At 38.7% G+C, this 18,207-nt stretch overlaps 1 protein-coding gene across 3 annotated transcripts in view; it reads left to right on the top strand.

Moving 5' to 3' along the window:
• The first annotated feature begins 6,546 nt into the window (after positions 1-6,546).
• The window catches only part of itga7 (integrin, alpha 7), a 46,172-nt gene continuing 34,511 nt past the window's right edge, over positions 6,547-18,207 (top strand). For all 3 annotated transcript variants that reach the window (XR_015779082.1, XM_088089203.1, XM_088089198.1), the window contains exon 1: positions 6,547-7,042. Coding sequence is in view for 2 of the 3 variants with exons in the window: in XM_088089203.1 (XP_087945329.1) it covers positions 6,831-7,042 (212 nt within the window). In the remaining variant the exon portion in view is untranslated. The remainder of the gene's footprint in view (positions 7,043-18,207) is intronic.

The raw sequence follows: 18,207 nt of genomic DNA, 5'->3' as shown, positions 1-18,207 counted from the left end.
GCACACATAGTAATAATAATGTTTAAAAAACACACACACATACACATCATACTCTGGCTGTCGAGCCAATATTTATCTATCTATCACACTGTTAGTCTCCCACTTTGACTATCATTTTCTGACTAGTTCACCTTTCCCTTGATGTTGTATGTAAGTTGTTCCATTTCTTTTAATTGCTCTACCTGCTCACTCCACCTCTCTATAGTACGTCTTCATGTCGAAAGTCCGATTTTTTCATAATTTTAAGAGCTGTTATCTTTTATATTCTACTAGGTACACATCCTGGAGGATAAGTGAATAAGCTACATTCTCAGCCATTAGGTTTGAACTAATGGTTAAATGCACTTTGTTGAAACATATGGTTGTTTGTCTTTTTGCTGTCTTGCGTAAGGAGTTGGTTGCAGCAATGTTTGCATATATGAAGATCACATGAGAAGTTTTTACGACTCAACATCTTTTGGAGTTTCCAGAAATGCATCAATAGAAATAAGAAATTTAGTTAGCTTGCTTCTCAAACCCCTTCAATTAAATCAGTATCTGTTATAAAATTCCACAAAGTTGTGGCTAAATGTTGTTATCTACCATGCAACAAAACCACAGTGCTCAGTGTAGCCTCTTCCTGTGGGAGCATGTGCAGTTAAATAGCAGGAGTGGGCGTGCTTTCATTTAATCCCATAATAACAAGCACCACTCCCTCTTATAGCATCCCACACTATCCATTAATCAATACAGTAATAGTGCTGACTGCGGCTGTCTCAGTCATAGAAGTGACGGGGGGCTATAACAGGAAAAATGACCCTGCCTGTGTGTGCTGCTCCCCGCTCACTGTCTAAAATAAGCTCTCTCCTTGAGGTGTGGCTCAGACTGCTAATGAGCACTCCACCAGTGTCATGGACGTCGTGGCAGATAATCTTTAAGCCGGCCATCACTTCAATTTTCCTCTTCATCCCTTTCTTCTTCTCTCTTCCCCTTTCTCCCGTCCTTCCCTCTGACTGTGCTTTGTTCTGTCTGAAGGCATTCTCCTCTGGCCTCCTGCCCGAGCTGCCATTAGGATGTTTTCAGCATTTTCTCAACATCCCACACCATTCCTTTCTTCTTTTTCCTTTTCCTCTGCTCTGTGGAGTCCTTCGGGTATTTATAGGTCGGAGCTGCCCGGCACAGAGAGCACAGGGGAAACACTATGTAATTGGATATCAGAAATCAGCCTTTTGATCAGGTTTTAGATATTTAATCAGGACATTGAATCAGTGAGTTGTGAGTGGGAGCAACTGCTGACAAATTCCCCAGAAGCATTCCCAAGATGCTCCAAAGAGATACATGCATGCTGAACTTTCCCACATGCTTGGAAAAACAAACTGACTTGACAGCATTATTTATCTTTCAGTATTTTTAAATCTGTTCCATTACCACAGATAAGTGATAATAAGTTTCAAACATTATTTATGTTTTTGCTATTTTTACATCTTTTTCATCACTGAAGATGTGTGCTAAAACATTTCCAGATAAGGTACAAAAAAGCCAAAGTATTAGCTTTGTAGATCGAGGGATGGAAATATTAGTTAGTTTGTTTGGTCACTGTGGTCCAAACTAAAATATCTCATCCATCCAATATCAATTACTGGATGGATTGCCATTAAATATTGTATAAAGACACTTATTGTTTCCAGAGGATGAATCCTAAAGACTCTGGTGACTTTTCTTTTAGTGCAGCCAGCAGGTTGACATTTTGTTTTTTTTATCAATATTGTGACAGCTTTTGAATAGACTTGATGTACGCTCCCTCAGGAAGAATAATCATCAAGTCAAAATTTAAATGCTTCCATACTTTGGTTTATGCAGTGTTTTTCTTTTTTCTTTTCCAATGCCGAAGTGTATTTTAATTTGCCCCACTGAAAAATATTTAGAATGTCTGCTGACGCAAGAAGGGCTTTAGACAGTTGCACAGTTGTAGATGTCAAATTGGACAATTGGACATATGCAACATCTAGTGTTTCAATCAATATTGTGACTCTAACATTGATTGTAAAAACATTTGATGACTGTTAACAAGTAGAACACTAGGAAAGAGGATTAGGGTCATGTTAAAAGTCATAATATTACTAAAATAAAACTGAAATTTAATGAGAATTAAGTCATACAATTTCAATAAAAAAAGTTATATTATTACGAGAATAAAGTTGAAACCTTTTGAGAATACTCATATTATTTCATGAAATAATGTTGTAATATTATGAAAAAAATGTTGTAAGCCTAATATTACAAGAATAAAGTTGTAATTTAATGAGAATAAATTCATATTATAAAAAATCTCAATATTAGGAGAAAAAGGTTGTAACATTAAAAGAGTAAAGTTGCAATTTAATGGGAATAAAATCGTAAAAGTAAAAGTAGTTTTCTCCTAATATTAATGTTGTAATATTAGGAGAAAAAGTTGTTATAAGAATAAAGTCAAGAGAGAATAAAAAAATAGCATACTATTTCAAGAAAAATAGTCATAATATTACAAGAAAGGAAATGTAATATTTCAGAAAGTAATTGTAAAATTACAAGAAAAAACTAAGTCGTAATTTAATGAGAATAAAGTCATACTATTTCAAGAAAAAAAGTTGTAATAGGCCTATCACAGGGGAAAAGTGGTAATATTTCGAGAAAAAAAAGTTGAAATAGTAATATTACATGAATTAAGTAATACAATTTCATGAAAAAGGCAAGTATTTTATTAGAAAGGTCCGGGAAACAACATCACACAGAGGAGATGACGTTCAACGGCAGGCTGGCGGCGCACTCGGCGTCTCGACGTCATGCCACGCACTTCCGTAAACAAGTAGGTAAACTTTCCCTAATGGTGCCAATAAACGTTTGATAAGTGCGATTGTGCTTGTTGAGCAACACGGGTTAATAATTTCTTTACTCGTTATTTAACGCTAACGTTCTTCCAAATATGTAAGCTAATTCGCTTTTGTGTAACGTTAGCATACATAAGAGCTAGCTTAAAGTTCAGTTTACGCTCTATAAAATGAATCAGTCTTCCTACATTTCGTCATTTTTTATTCCCCAAGTATCTTCCCATGCTTCAACTCGACATACACTGTAATGCTGATTAGTTTGTAAGTATGGTTATACTTAGAAAACTTAGATGGTAAACATTATACAGCTACATGTTAGCATACTAACGTTAGCATTTAGCTCGAAGCACAGCCTCGCTGAGCCTCTATTATCGCTGTGAAGTCTCAAAGTAGGTTTTGTGTCATTGGAAGGATTGCTAAGTCTCGGAAACTACTAAAAAAATATAAATTATCTTCAAATATACTTGTATGTCGTATGTATGTATTTTAATTATGATTAATATATATGAATATACATGCATATGCAGGCTGTGCAGGTGGATTGGTGGGATCTGTTTGCACGTGCATGCACATTAATGTATGTATGCATGCAAGCATATGGATATATGTGTGTATATTTGAATGCATGTGAGTCTATCTGCATAAATATTTAAGTGTATGTATATGTTAGTGATGAAGTTCACGGATTAATTTACTGATTAGCTGAGAAGGGGTAGGAAATAATAAGTTTATACTTCCTCCTACTCCTTATTGAACACGCAAGATGCAATTTCTTGTTGCTTATTTGTATCTGTTCATTGAGTGTAGGTTATCATTCATTTTTGATATTGCCATTTTGTTAATTTTTCTGTTTGTTTGCTTTACCAGTTTGAAATATCTTTCTATCTGTATATCTAGATACACTGAATTGCCAGTGTATTAGGTTAATCGCTAAACTAATGCAGTCTAATGCAACAGTCCTGCTGAAAAGATGTCGCTGTGATGCTGTTGTATCAGGGGTGCTTCTATGATTAAGCCTATTCTTATTTTATATATGAGGTGGACAAAATAATATAAGAGTATGTCATTAATTGCAGGATCTATCGCAGGACTGTTAAAGTCTATTAGACAGCATCAGTTTTAGTCAGATGTACAGTACCTAATAAAGAGGCAGCTGAGTGAAAGCTCATCAGCTCTTTATTTTAATACTGCTTAAAGGCAGTAGGGGGCAGATAGTAACTGACACCAGAAGCTGATTCATGATGCCAGCCAGATCACATGAGAGGAGCTCATCCTTCCACTAACCTGGTGATGATAGTGTCCAGAGACACTAATCTCACTTTTACTTTTAATCCTCCTTAATGTGCAAGTTTTGTCAAGAAGCTCAGAGCTCAAAGATAACATCTCAGCTGAATTTTCAGGCAATAAAATCACACCACCAAGTCTCTCACGTGGTTTAGTTGACTCCCTGCAAGAAAACAAACCATCTAAAATTGAGGATATACTTAATAATTACACTAACCTAACAGGGCTGTTGCGCCAGACTGCATTATATTATACAGGTGTAATAAAGTGGCCACTGAGTGTATATTACACACCAAAGAATCTCCACAGAATGAACCCAATTTAAATGCTGTAAATACATATATATTTTTTTCCTAGCTTCTTTAAAACTAATTTTCCAAATCTACTAACATCTTGCAGTTTACAGAACAGTTCTTGTCAAATTGCTCACCAACTTTTCCCCATGTTTTTAAAAGAAAGCAAACCAATTTGGTCATATTTTGAAGGTTTAAATACTTTTACAAGAGTAGTACAAGAAAATTAATTTTCATCTAGAGTTTAAAGGGTTAAAAAAAAGGAAAATGTATTCATCTAAAACTTTTAGCTGCAAATAAAATTTTTTGCACTTATTTGGAAATATGAATATCCAGCCCACTTGCCACAAAAATGTTGGTATTGTACATTTCTAAAATCCACAAATACATTACATTTGCGTGTTTCATCTGTATCATATCAGCACTTTTACAGTGATGTTATAAATGAGTTTCTGCCAAACTGCAGGCCGCTGTTCAAGACCATCAGACAACAAAACCAGTTCTGTTTAGTGAGTCATTGCTGTGTTTCCATCAGCCTTTAGGCTTCGGACGTGGGCGTTGTAGCCATGGGCGGATAATGAGACAATGGACCCCGGGGCACAGATATGTAAGGGGCCCCATCACCTCTCTTATAGGAGCAAGGCTCACAGAATTTGTGGTGGTTTTGCATCTCTTTGTAGTCGTTATGCATCTTTCTGTTGGTTTGTGTTTCTTTGTGGTCATTTTGTATTCATTTCTGCCTGCGGTTGTTTTGTGGCTCTTTGAGGTAATTTTTCTTTTTTGTCATTTTGACCCTCTTTCTGATAGGTATGTGTTAATTTTAAATTTTGCAAGTGAAGGCCAGGGGGCCCCATTACACTTTGGGCACCTGTGCCTGAGCCCGGTAGTCCCATTTAGTAATCATTCCGTAGTTGTAGTGACCCATGGGGAAGGGGCCAAGAAAATGGTTGTTTTTTACCGCGGCATTGCTGCTTTTCCTGAATTGTGCCCCACACCGGGTATTATAAGTCAACATACAATCTTTCCTTAACCATAACCAAGTGTTTTTAGTGACTAAATCTAAGCACACATTTACCGCAGTGTTGTTAAAATGGAAATGTGCAAGATATCTGCTGCCACAACATTATAAAGTGCAAAAGTATTCTTCTTTTTTGGAAACATAAAATACCTACTTTTTTCTGGCAATGGAATGGATATCCACTTAAAAAACCCTTACTGCTGAATTAAATTTAAAGTCACATCCCTCTCAACATTTTTCTACCATGCAAAACCCTAAATGGGAAGGTGACACAAAAGTATTTTATTGTCTCGCGTTGTTGGTGTGCAACTGTTGAGTGTGTGAGGTTTATTATGTGGAACAGTTGAGGTGACACGCTGACAGCTGCACACAGATTGACTGGAGAGAAACAGAAATCAGCTGGTTAAAACCACAGTTGTGGTTGGTGAGAGGGCATGACTGAGGTAGCTTGGCATTATGCTCTTTGTTTGAGCTACTTGTATGGAAAATAATTGGGGGAAAACACTTACAATTCACATTGGTGAATGAATAAAATAACACTGGATGTGCTTTGTTGGAGTGCTGCAATTTTCCTGATTATGTCTCATTGCTCCGTCACAGCACATAGTTCTCCCGCTCTCCCTTTCCAGAGGAGCTAAAGGTCTGTAATAAAGTTTCCTGGGTCACTGTGCACATTTAGGGCTCTTTTGTCTCCCTGATTCATTCCAGATCAAGTCAGACGTCAGCGCTTTTAAGCTCAGAGTAAAAAAAAAACCTTTGGATTCTTCATGTCTGGCTTTTTAACTTTCAACATCAGTTATTTTCCTCCTTTTATGCTCCTCAGACTACAAGCACCTGCAGCGAAGAGCGGCCACAGAAAGAGGCACTTTGGACCGTGTGAACTCCACCAGATAAAACGGTTTGCTGTCTTTTCACCCTCTCTCTCTCTCTCTCTATTCAATTGCCTCCAAGTATCTTGACAACCTTGCTTGGTATTTTGGCAGCAGTCCCTTGAGTGTTGATGTCAGCTGAGGGAGGGGAGGGAGGGAGGGACAGAAAGAGAGAGGGGAGGGGGAGGAGTGAGCGGGCTATTCAAGGCACTTGTCCTCTGTCTCCCTCTGAGCATAGAGGAGGGGGAGGCGCACATGCATTGAGAGAAACACACACACACACACATACTAGTGGCGACCACATTTTCACAGCCTGCTCTTCAGACTGACAGCAGCAAACGGAGTTGAGAGGCAGCAACATAGAGCGAGGGAGGACGAGAAAGAGAAAACAAGGGTGGCATCCACAGAGGAGAAGAGCCTACACAGGATTTTTCTCTTTTATCTCTCTGGGAGCCATAAAAGGATTCTCCCCTTCTTGAACTGAACTTGCTCTGCTGCTAAAGAGGACCTGCTCCCTGCTATGGCAGCCCCGGTGGGACATGGGAACACTGTCTCCCTCTCGTCTTCCTCCTCTCATCACTGGCTCCTCTGGGCTCTGCTGAGCCTTTCAAGCCAAGTGTGGGGCTTTAACCTGGATACTACTCACACACTGCACAAGTTGGGAGACCGTGGCACCTTTTTTGGTTTCTCTCTAGCACTTCACCAGCAGCTTACCCCAGAGCCTCAGAGCTGGTGAGTGCATGAATGCGGCACTGTGCTTTGTGCCCCCTGATTGTGTGTGTGCGTCCTTTTTGACTTTTTGTTGCACCTTACACTCAGTTTAAATGTGAGGTTTCTTGTATTTGCACCTGCTCTTCGTGCAAAATGTTCACAATACCATTAACTTCATTTTAAGGGGAGTTAGGAGCTGAAATTTAAGTTGTGGCTGCTACAGTCAGCATTTCTTTGCTGCACCAGATTTGCTAAATCATTCTCATAACTCTGGGTGCAGGAGTTTTAGCATGTTTATGTGCAGCATGCACAGCAAGAGCAGCCTGAGTTAATAGACGATGATTTACACTAAGTGGAGAGTGGATGAGAGTAGATCTTGTGCTGAATCAGCTGGCATGCAGTGATTTCTGAAGAAGGAAAAAAAAGCAGTTTTAAGTGATTTTTTTTCCCTGAGCAGTTAGGGTCTGATGCAGACTTCACACAAGGGGAGTGGAGATACTAATGTGTCCCGTAGTTTCATGGGTGAGATGTGTGTTTGCTCGTCTGTGTGACTGTTTGTTCTCTGATATTTTTGCCAACAGCTGTTTCGTTGCGTCTTTCAGTGTGACTGGAACACTCATAAGCCTCATACCAGTCCCTCTGTAATCATGAATAAATTATAATAACAGATCGTAAATCTTTGGAAATCCTTATAAGTATAAATAACATACTGGCTTAATTTACCTTAAGCTTTTCGATTAGTATTTCATCTGATGAGGTGCCAGAGAGAAAAGATTTGTAATATATAGTTTTTTTTCAGTCTAGAGATCAAAACTGTATTTTCCACTATGTATTCAGCAAGCACAGTTATAGCCAGACTCCTATATTTCCTACTTAAAAGTTTTGTTTATCATTCCCTATTAATGATGTAGCAAAAGAGCCATACACAAAAACTGGATATATGAACATTCACAGAAAAAGTAGCACAGTGTAAATGTAAATCTGTGTAGGATTTAGGGACATATGTTGGCAGAAATGGAATATAATATGCATAACTATGTTTTCATTAGTTTACAATCACTGACAACTTAGGATCGTTGTATTTTTGTTACCTTACAATCAACTGTTTATATCTACAAACACAGCAGGTCCTCTTGTGTTTAAGACATGCAACTGATACGTGCATCAAACTCATTTGTAAAACTGAAACCCAATTAACACAGTTAAAACAAAGGGAAAATATTCTCTATGAAATAGAGGAAAGGTATAATCATGTATAAAGTGGAAATACTAATACCTAACTCAAACCTAAACAACTATTTTTACACTTGAATATTACGAATGAAACAAGTATGTAGGATGCATGGTTTAAAATTAATTTAAACACATTGTAAAGAAAGGTGTCGTGTGGGATTCAGTGGTATCTAGTGGTGAGGCAACAAACTTAAACTTATCTCGAGTCAGTGTTTGGTTTGTCCATTCTGGGCTACTGTAGGAAAAACACGGCAGACTCCATGGGAGACAGGAGATGGCCCGCTCCATTTGCTGACATAAATGACTCAAAACGATTCCTATATTCAGCCAGGTGATTATACACCAATGAAGACATCGTAATGAATTTTATTTTCAATTTCTGCCAATATATCCTCTTTTTTTCCGGCACACTGAAGCTTATTTAAAGAGAGTTAGCATAAGTTACTACAGGTCTGTGTCTGTTTTAGAGCTCCATATTTAACCGTTGGCTCCTCAGTTTACTCGGGCTGCAGTCACCCTGTCGCCTGGTGTAAGACCCGGAGAATGACATCAGCATTCACACAGACACAGAGTCAGGAGAGTCAGGTCACCCGTCTGAAACCTGCTCACTGTCCAGCAACATTCCTGGAACTTATTTTAAAAACAGGCTATGAGCTTAAAGTATTGTATGGCTCACTACTGTGGCCAAAGTGCAACAGAGATTAGACTCCTGAGTAAAAGAAGAGTTAGTGCCAGGAGGAGAAAGTCAATAAACCAACCTGATGTGCTGATGTGATGTGCCTACTGGAACAGAGTGGGATGAATAATGCTGCTGCCAGTATGCTGTGACATCACATTTGCTGTAGATGACTTTATAATGATTTTATTACCATCTACTGTATCTATTATGACTGGAAATTATGAGGTAATCATTTTTCCTATAATAACCAAACACGTTCACTTCTATGAGATAATTAAAGTAGTCCTGTTTTCAAAGATAATCCAGTGTCCAAAGTGGTTTATAAAAGTCTATAAAAAACACTTAATACTTAAACTTGCAATAACTGAATTTCTGTCCACTCGGGCAGTGATGTGCAGACTGATTCTTTTCATAGTATTGATTCCTTGGAGCTGATACATGTAATTGCATTGAGCCTTTTGAATCATTAGAGTTTTGGTACTTTTTTGCCAAATATGGTGTAAGTGTCTACGTGACATTTTTTTATAGTACATGCATGATCAAGAGCTAGTGCTGCCCACCCCACAAACTTCTCTTCATAGCTATCCCACTTATATGTAGATAGGCTACGTTAGCTCAATACGATGAGACAGTAATGTGATTGACCAAAATTAGTTGTTCTTAATGGGAAAATTAGATGTCCCGGTTGCCTCTGCAGCCTTGTGCTGTATCCATGTGGTGTACATAAGATAATGAATGGGAAAATTTGGGGATTCATGAGCTAACTAAGCTAATTGCTGGCACCCTGTTGTCCAACAGAAAAAAATTTCCTATAGTGCTTGTAAGCAAAAGTGAAAGCTCACTCTTGTTTTGGAACAAGTTTTGTCCACTTGGCGTTTTGCCTTGCCATATTTGTACATCTTGTCACTGTTGCCATGGTTTTAGTAACTTTTGATTGCTTTTGTATGAGTCTATGGGCTACATTGTTTTTTGGGAAAATCCTGCAAAGAAGGATCCTGATAATTCTATGTGCTGTACTACAACGGACTCCTTTGATATTGTCTTTATATTGTTTTACATTGTCATTTGATATATTCTTATTTAAAAATATTGACTATACCCACTTTATGTTTATCTTAAAAATTCACAGTTATCCAAGTTGACCTGGCCAGTAACTCTGCAGACAGCCAGAAATAAAACTATGTTGGGGATGTGGTTCAAATCTTTTTATTTATTCATATAATTGTTGCTGTAAAAGGGTGTAAAATATAATTATATCACCATGTAAATATATACTCATCAATCCACCAAATTCCCAGACAAAATACAGCGATCATGACCTCACTGAGTACTCACTGGTTCAGCCCTGATGACTTGATGGTGATTTCATCAGCTTTGTGGACTGTAGGAGCACAAAACATTTCGACTTGATGATATTGCACTCTTAGTTTGAGAAATGTATTATTCAGATTGCAACACAGCAATTATCTCTCCTGTCTGAATAGTACATTAGCTTCATGATAGTGCCCTCTCCGGGAGTTTAGTTTCCAAGATGCTCCTATTACCATCTCTGCCCCTCTGATATACTGTCTTGAAACAATTTGCCTCAAACTGTCTGTAATTCGATACCATTGACTCATTTTCTCCTTATATCATGAAGGTTTGGGTTACTGTCACCTGTGGCCATTCTGGGTTGTCCTCATTGTGTGTTGTGCCACCAGATTCAATGGTGAAAATGATATCGCTGCTTTGATGCTCTGTTCTGTGCTTACTCATAGCTGTGTCACACACAGCGCATAACATTGAAGTGCTAATATCAGCTTAGTCATACTGTCACACTTACAGAGTTTTACTCCTTCTCTTGAGTTGTTTGTTTCCCTAAAACATCAGCAAAGTCATGAGTGTCTAAAGGAAGTACTCTCTTACTGTCTGCCATTCTGTCTGTATGTCCGTCTGTCCTTTCCATATTTCAACAACTGTTCATTCACTCTGCTTCACACTTGACGGGTGAATTACTGGGGACCAAAGGACATAGATTAGGGCTGGGTACCATCAATGATTTCCTGAATCGATTTGATTCTTATTCACAAGGTCCCGATTTGATATTTGATTCGATCTGATATCGATTTATTTAGGTGTATTTCAGCAGGTTTTCTTGAATGTAAATTCAAGATTCTCAAAGACCTAATGCTGTGAATTGTACAAGGAATTACTTTAGAAGAAGTATATTTTCAGAACATGATTAGAACTGAATATTTTATAATTAAATGTTATTTCTAGAGCAGTAACAGTAATATTAAAAGACCTTAATCACTATATAAAGTATCTCAGTATCTCACTGGAAACAAATCTAAATGGTAAATTAATTAACAATATTAAGTGACATTTCAGACAGAGTCAAGAACAGACATCAGTCAATATCTGTCAGTCTCTCTGTCCTCTGTCCTCCTTCTGCTGCTGATGGAATTACTGTCTGAAGGTAATGTTACTGCTGGTAAATTTTAGAAATTATGCTAAACAGTCAGATATAAACAGTAGTTTTAGCTTTTAGTAACAATTCGCTAGCTGAATTAGTGCATTACCCTTGTGTAAAACATGATTTTGGTGAATGAGAAACTGGCAGAGCAGATTCAGATGTCACTTTTCTACATGCTTACATGTTAATGGTAGTTGAACAGGTGTATAGATAAAGTACAGTCTTTTTCCTTGCAGAGGTTTTAATGTACTTACACTAATGAGCATAGTTGTCAGCTTGAGTAATTTTCACTTCACTGTCTCCACCGCAGCATCTCTGATCACTCCATGTTTGTGTGTCTGTGTGTGTGTATGTGAAGCTGCAGCCATGGCGCATAGACACCGGTAGGAGGAGAGGCTGCAGCATGAAAACAAATTACACCCAATCATCAAAAAGAAAGCTAACAGTTGCAGATAAAAGAACCTCTAACATCAGAGCTTTTCAATACTTTAGTATTTAATTATTTAGTGCTGGGACCAAAGAAATTTACGGGGTTAAAGCTTCACACATTGCTGTGAAAAAACATATATTAAAACATTGATCTCGGAGTTTATGAATTGATTTTGAATTATTTAAATGAAGATCGCTTTGAACTGCATGGAGAGATTGTTTTAACTCAGGCCTAATGTACATTGTTGAATTTGGTGCAATTTGGACATACAGAACGTGCAATATTAACCAATTTTGAATAAACAAGAAAACAATGCCATATATTATGCTGTATAGTTTAGTAAATAATATGTATTTTTTGAGCAAATTTTGAATCTGCAACGTAATCAGTAACGCCTCTGTCTGGTAAATTCGTTGCAATGTTTTCCTCTGAAGTAAGAAGTACACAATAAGTAAAAAGTATACAGTTGCATATCTTTTCAGTACCATAGGGGCCTTTTGTACATTTTTGGGGCACAATGAGTTAGACTTGTCAATATTTTTCAGATCAAGACATCAAAAATAAATGTAAGGCTTTTCTGGGCCCTTTCATTTTGGGCTAAAATATGCCTCAGGTGTTTCTCCTGTGAACCAGAGTGTATTTCACCAGTGTTTTTTACTGTGAGCAGGGACTTAAGTGTTTGACGCAACTATGTCATGGCAGGTAGCAGGTGTATTATTCAGGACCCAAAGATGCGTGGAGTAGAGTATAAAGTTGTTTGTATGAGTGGATCTTGAGAAAGCTGCAAAACCACAGTGCAGTTTCTTCACAGGCCGGTTGGGGAACAGACGTTCAGCTTCAGATGCAGCTGGCAGGTTTATAAAGAATGTCTTTTTATTCAGCTGTACAGTTTCTCTTCAATACAGGCTTGTGTCTGCCCCAAACCATACAGCTCCTTTTCAGTATAGCAGCAGAGGTCAATCCCATGTGACACAATGATCTCATACTCGCAAATGTGCTGAAGTGAGATCCTGTTCAGTGACATGTTGGGAGGAAGTTAAAGTATGCCACACTCAATCTGTCTTCCTAGACTTCTGTAAACTTTTTTTTATTTTCTCTGTTGGTTGTTGTTGCCCTTAAGGCCCCGAAACCTGAACTTAGGGGGCTTCTTCTCCTGCTGTTGCTGATGCCAGACAGAGGATGAGGGGAGAGGGTATTTCAGTTTGAGTTATGTGTGTGTCTGCTATTTATAGTACTATGAGAAGTGCTTCCGCTAATAGGCTAGTGCTTGGTGAGGACAGGAAGCCCCCTGAGCTTCATCCCACCACTGCCAATCTCCATGAATCCAGCTACTGCTTGTTTATATACTGTAGTAAGACTGCCTAAATGCATAGAAAAGTAAAATATGTCAGTCGTCTTACGATATGATACATTTTAAAAATGAATAAAAACAGAATATATTGTGAAGGTAAGTGTTTGAAGGCAACACTTAAAGGTGGAGTGAGAAGCTGTCATCACGGTGGGAAATTCAATATCGTTTACACTTGGGGATAACAGTGCACATTTTGAGATGGTCTCTCCTGCAAGACATTCATTGTGTTGTGTGATAGAAACAGTTGTGTTAAGAATGAAAAAGATAAAGAGAGAAGGTTAAACTTCAATTGTCATTAAATCACAGATATGGTTGGACATGGCCCTCCAATGCTAATGTCAGGAAAGCGTGGCAGGGGGTTTCTGAAGCTATTCAGCTATCCAACAAAACCTTCTGTCAGTCTAACATCCAGGCCACACTGCCTGTGTGAGCAGTGTGTGTGCATCATGGGACCTGTTTTTTTTTTTGGCGCCTGTGTTCACAGGTTAGAGTGGCTGGTATTTAGTGATAAATCAAAGTATTAAAAAAGCAGATTGTTTGACCTAATGATGATGAAAGTACAAGGCATCTCCAAAGTCATTGCATTTCATCCTGGGGCAACCGTGAATGTGTTTACCAAATTTACTTGAAATCCTTGTTGTTAACTCATGTTGCTCATTGCAAAAAATGTCAGTGTCATGGTAGTGCTAGAGGAAAAGTCAGGGGATTATCAAAGTCAGTAGTATTCCTCTTGGTACCACAGAAGTCTGTACCAAAGTTTATGGCAATCCATCCAGTAGTTTTTGAGATATTTCAGTCAGGGCCAAAGTCGTAGAGTGAAAGACCCTAATTCCCATTCATAGTAATTCCCATTCATAGAACCACACATGGCTAAAAAATATGCTGATAGTCTATACCCAAGATCAGCTGACTCTGCAAGCTTTTAATTGCATACATCAATATACTTTGAGCGAACCCATGACAGCATGATATAGCATGAAGTGTCCTGCATATAGAAATGTTTAGCTGACTGCCAAAGGCTTGTAAATCAAACTGTAACCATGTGTGCTGGAAGGCCTTGAGACTTCATGCCATTTCTTTATATTGATATTGTCCTCATGATTTAATGTAAAGATCTTTTTTTAGAGTGCTTTGACAAAGGTGGGGAGAAGGCAGTTTGGATGTAGGTCACAAATCATGTGTGATGAATCTCTATGTGGCCATGACAGGCATCTATTAAGCTTATTCTCTGTTCTGACTCAATTGTTAGCCTTTCTTTATTATGTTTTTTTATTCTCTTTTTTAATTCTCTTTCTTTTTATTGGAAAATTGATCATTTTTAACCCTGTTTTTCCCCCAAACCATGTCAGTTTGTTTTTGCCTCTAGCATAGCCACACATTGACAGCATTATTAGAGTGTGATTTATCTGTGTCAGGCTGTTGATGTCAGTAGACGTAGAGTTGGCTGTGTGAGGGAAAGTGGAGACTCTCAGATTGCAGTGAGGTTCATGTTTACCATGGACCTGCTTTGGCGCCTTTCTAAGGAGAGTCTCGGTGCCAGTGGGGCCACAGGTATATAATCCCAGACACATAGTCTAAGAATTTAAAACAGAGCTTTCCGAAGCTGAACAAATCCTCTTATTGAACTGGAGGCTTGATTAACATAGCCTAACAAAACAGGAGCAGAGTTTGGATGTGATGTTTGGATGACCTCCAAAAGGTTACAGAGATTGCGAGAGAAGTCAAATGCAAAAGATAAGAAACTCAGCAGTACACAGGGTTAAGTTAAAGGAGGTAGCATTTATTTTTTAACAAAGTGATAGTTTGACATTTTGTGAAATGTGCTTATTTGCTTTGATTTCCTGTGGAGAGTTAGTGGGCTTTCACATCAGGGATCCTGGCCCTGATCTGAGTAGGCCTGCCCTTGACCCAAAAGTCCTTTTCCTGAATAGAGGGGGGGTGGAGAGGGGGTTTAATGTACTCTGGCATAGTACAAAGCAATCGTAGCTAATAGGAGAAAGAAGCAGGTGCAAAGATTGATACCACTCCGTGTGCGCTAACCATGAGGGTGGATTTAACATTGCGGTTAAGGCTGTGAAACACCAACACGTCGATTGTCCACCCATGTTGATCTGATGGTGAGCATCTGTGGCAGCCGTGGAGCCTGTCGGTGAATGAAATCACTCTGATTGGCTGTTCAGCTCAGCACACAAGAGGACAAATGAAAGTGAAAAATGTAAACAAAGGGCAAAGGTCAAGAGAGAGTGAGGTTGATACAAACTTGTAATATAAGGTAAGATTGTTTTTCTTTAGCTTTAGCTGTGTTGTTTTTTTACTGCTGCACGGCAAATTTACTTTGTTCGTTCAACATTAGATTGTGTTGTTAATGTGCTAACTGGCTAACTAGCGTCATGACTTCTGGTTTTTCAGACTTCTGGTCTTCTGGTCTCCCATTTTTATGATTGCAGACAACCACGGTCTGCTGGTATGGAGGGGTATTTCCTCTCATGCGGGTGCAGAATGTTCTAGTTGGCCGTCAGTTTGATGTGTTCATGTGCAACTTTTTGGCCAAGACACAGCGACATGAGGCGACACAGCAGGGGGCTTTTGTCGTCGCTAGTTCTCAGATGTCGGTTTGATGTGTCTGGGCCTTAGCATTAAGACTGGAAACAGGGTAAACAGCTTGCCTGTCTCTGTCCAAAGGTAACAAAATCCACATATCAGAACCTGTAAAACTTACTAAAAAAATACATTGTGTCATTTATTCAATGCATGAAAAAACTGAAGTATTTTTCTAGTATTCATCTTTTTTTTGGAGGGGATGGTAGGTGGATTTTCTTACTGTTGCACAGAGCTAGGCTAGCTGTTTCCACTTAAGCTAACAGGCGATAGCCTCATAGTTGTTGTACAGATGTGAGAGTGGTGTTCTTTTCATCTAACTCTGAGCAAGAACGTAAACAGGCTTATTTCCCAAAATGTTCAAATATTCCTGTAAGTCTTTTTTTGCGGTCGCTAACTTTTACTTTGCTGTTTCATTGTGTTTGGCTTTTGCCTCCATGAGTTAAACACAATACCCTCTGTACCTTCCAGTACCATTCCTGATGTTTTATATACATATAAATGTGTGTAAATGGGGCCCAGCATAACTGCCTCACACATTCATAACACAATGAAGAATTTCTGGAGGTTAATTTGCATTAAAATAGCCAAATAAAAGCTGCTTTTCCAGCCTCAGCTTTAGAGTAGAGAATGAACCTTCCCCCTTTTTCCTCCCTAATTCAATTCATGATTTTTGTCCTGCTCCCTCTCTCTTGTTGCTAAATCTTCTAATGGCCATTCATATGAAAGACTCGTAAATGTAGGAGCTCACGCTGTTGCAGTGCTCATTTATAGGAGAGATCAGACGGAGCTGAGGGTATATAGCATGGGCTTTACAGTCCAGCATGCACGCACACACACATACGATTAATACTCTTTACTAGCTCCCACTTACTCTCTGTCTATTTAACATTCTCCCATTCCTCCACGCTGCGCTGCCTGAACAAAAGCTCGGTGGGAAGCAGCGCTGCCTGGCCGAGAGCTTTCAGGAATATTACCCCGCGGACCACGTGGTCAGTGGAGGGAGAGGGACAATCTGCAGAGTCAGGGAGGAAACATACAACTTAGATCTGATGAAGGTGCAGATAAAACGATGGCAGTGTAGCAGGAGCTGAATCTGCATCTGCACTTCAGAGATAGTTTGCATCTTGGCAGATAAAGTTATGAGAAGGTTTCTGGCATTTTGTTGTGTCATCAGTATACATGATAATAGTCTTTGGGTTTAATGAATCATGTATGACTTTGCTGTAAGGTTTGCTTTTCATGTTAATTAATAAACAAAACTCAGTGGCTAATGCTTTACCTTGAGTTGACTATAAATATGGTATGATGTGTAGGTGGGGGAGGGGTGGAGGGTCTGATGGGGACGGGAGCTGCAGGGATGAATAAATCATGGAAGACCTCCTCTTCGATTATATGTGTGTGTGTGTCCATTTGAGTTGACTCTAGTAAAGACGCGGTTTAATCAATCAGCTGAAGGCGGCTCTGCTGGGAACTGATACAGAACTGAGATCGGAAAGAAGCCGTGAAAAGCAGGCAGGAACAGGAAATTACAAGGGATGTGGAGGCTTTTTGTTTGTATTTATTAAAGAAGATTGTCTGTCTGATTTATTACGCAGGAAGGTCCTTGGGTACAAACGGCTGGTTGCTTTTACATTTAAAAAAAATCCTTACAAAGATGCCCTTTGAGTTATCACTTTCACTCACTTTTCTCATTTCCTCAGACTGCTCTGGGTTGAAGAGGTCCATGGATCATGTCATCATTGTTTGCGTTTTGTGTCAGGTTCAAGTGAATTTCTAAGTGACACTGTGGACTTAGAACAAAGTTTAGAATCTATCATAAATGTAACTAGCTTTAAGTTTTATTTAAGATGGACAAGAATTTCATACGTTTTTTTTCGTTGCGACTAATTTACACATCAATGGTATAGATTTTTTCAGCTGTTTTTTCATGAGTACTTTTACAACACAAATATTACATGGCAAAAAGCAATGCAATCTCTGTTACTCCTTTCAACCTTGACAAAGGTAGTGCATAATCCTACCAGATTACTCCTTCCTTTCACAATAAAAGCTCCAGACATACACACCAAACAACTGTTTACCAGAGGAAACTCAAATTCACTCATACCATTTCACTAAAAAGAAACTCAGTAAAAGTAGCTTAGGCTACAGAACTTACCTCAGACAGACTGCCAGACACTGCTGTGGGTCAATAAGACCCCAGTAACTAATGTAATTTGCACTGCTGCAGGTATGAGTAGTTGTGTTGTAATTTATTTCTAGATGAGTACTGCCCCTGGTGTGTTCAGGTCTTTAACTTAGTTATATGTTTGCTAAATGGAGATGTACACATCTCGAAATACAACAGATTGCACCACACAAGCTAGTTCTTAGAGATTATTTTAATTTATTATTTACACCCTGTAACCCCCAGATGCAGGCTAACTGTTGCACAGCC

This window comes from Plectropomus leopardus, chromosome 2 (genome assembly GCF_026936395.1).
Source record: "Plectropomus leopardus strain MGB_pleo_1.0 chromosome 2, ASM2693639v1, whole genome shotgun sequence".
NCBI classification, from domain to species: Eukaryota; Metazoa; Chordata; class Actinopteri; order Perciformes; family Serranidae; genus Plectropomus; species Plectropomus leopardus.
Note: the sequence above shows the minus strand (reverse complement) of the source record. Positions and strands in the feature narration are given on the sequence as shown.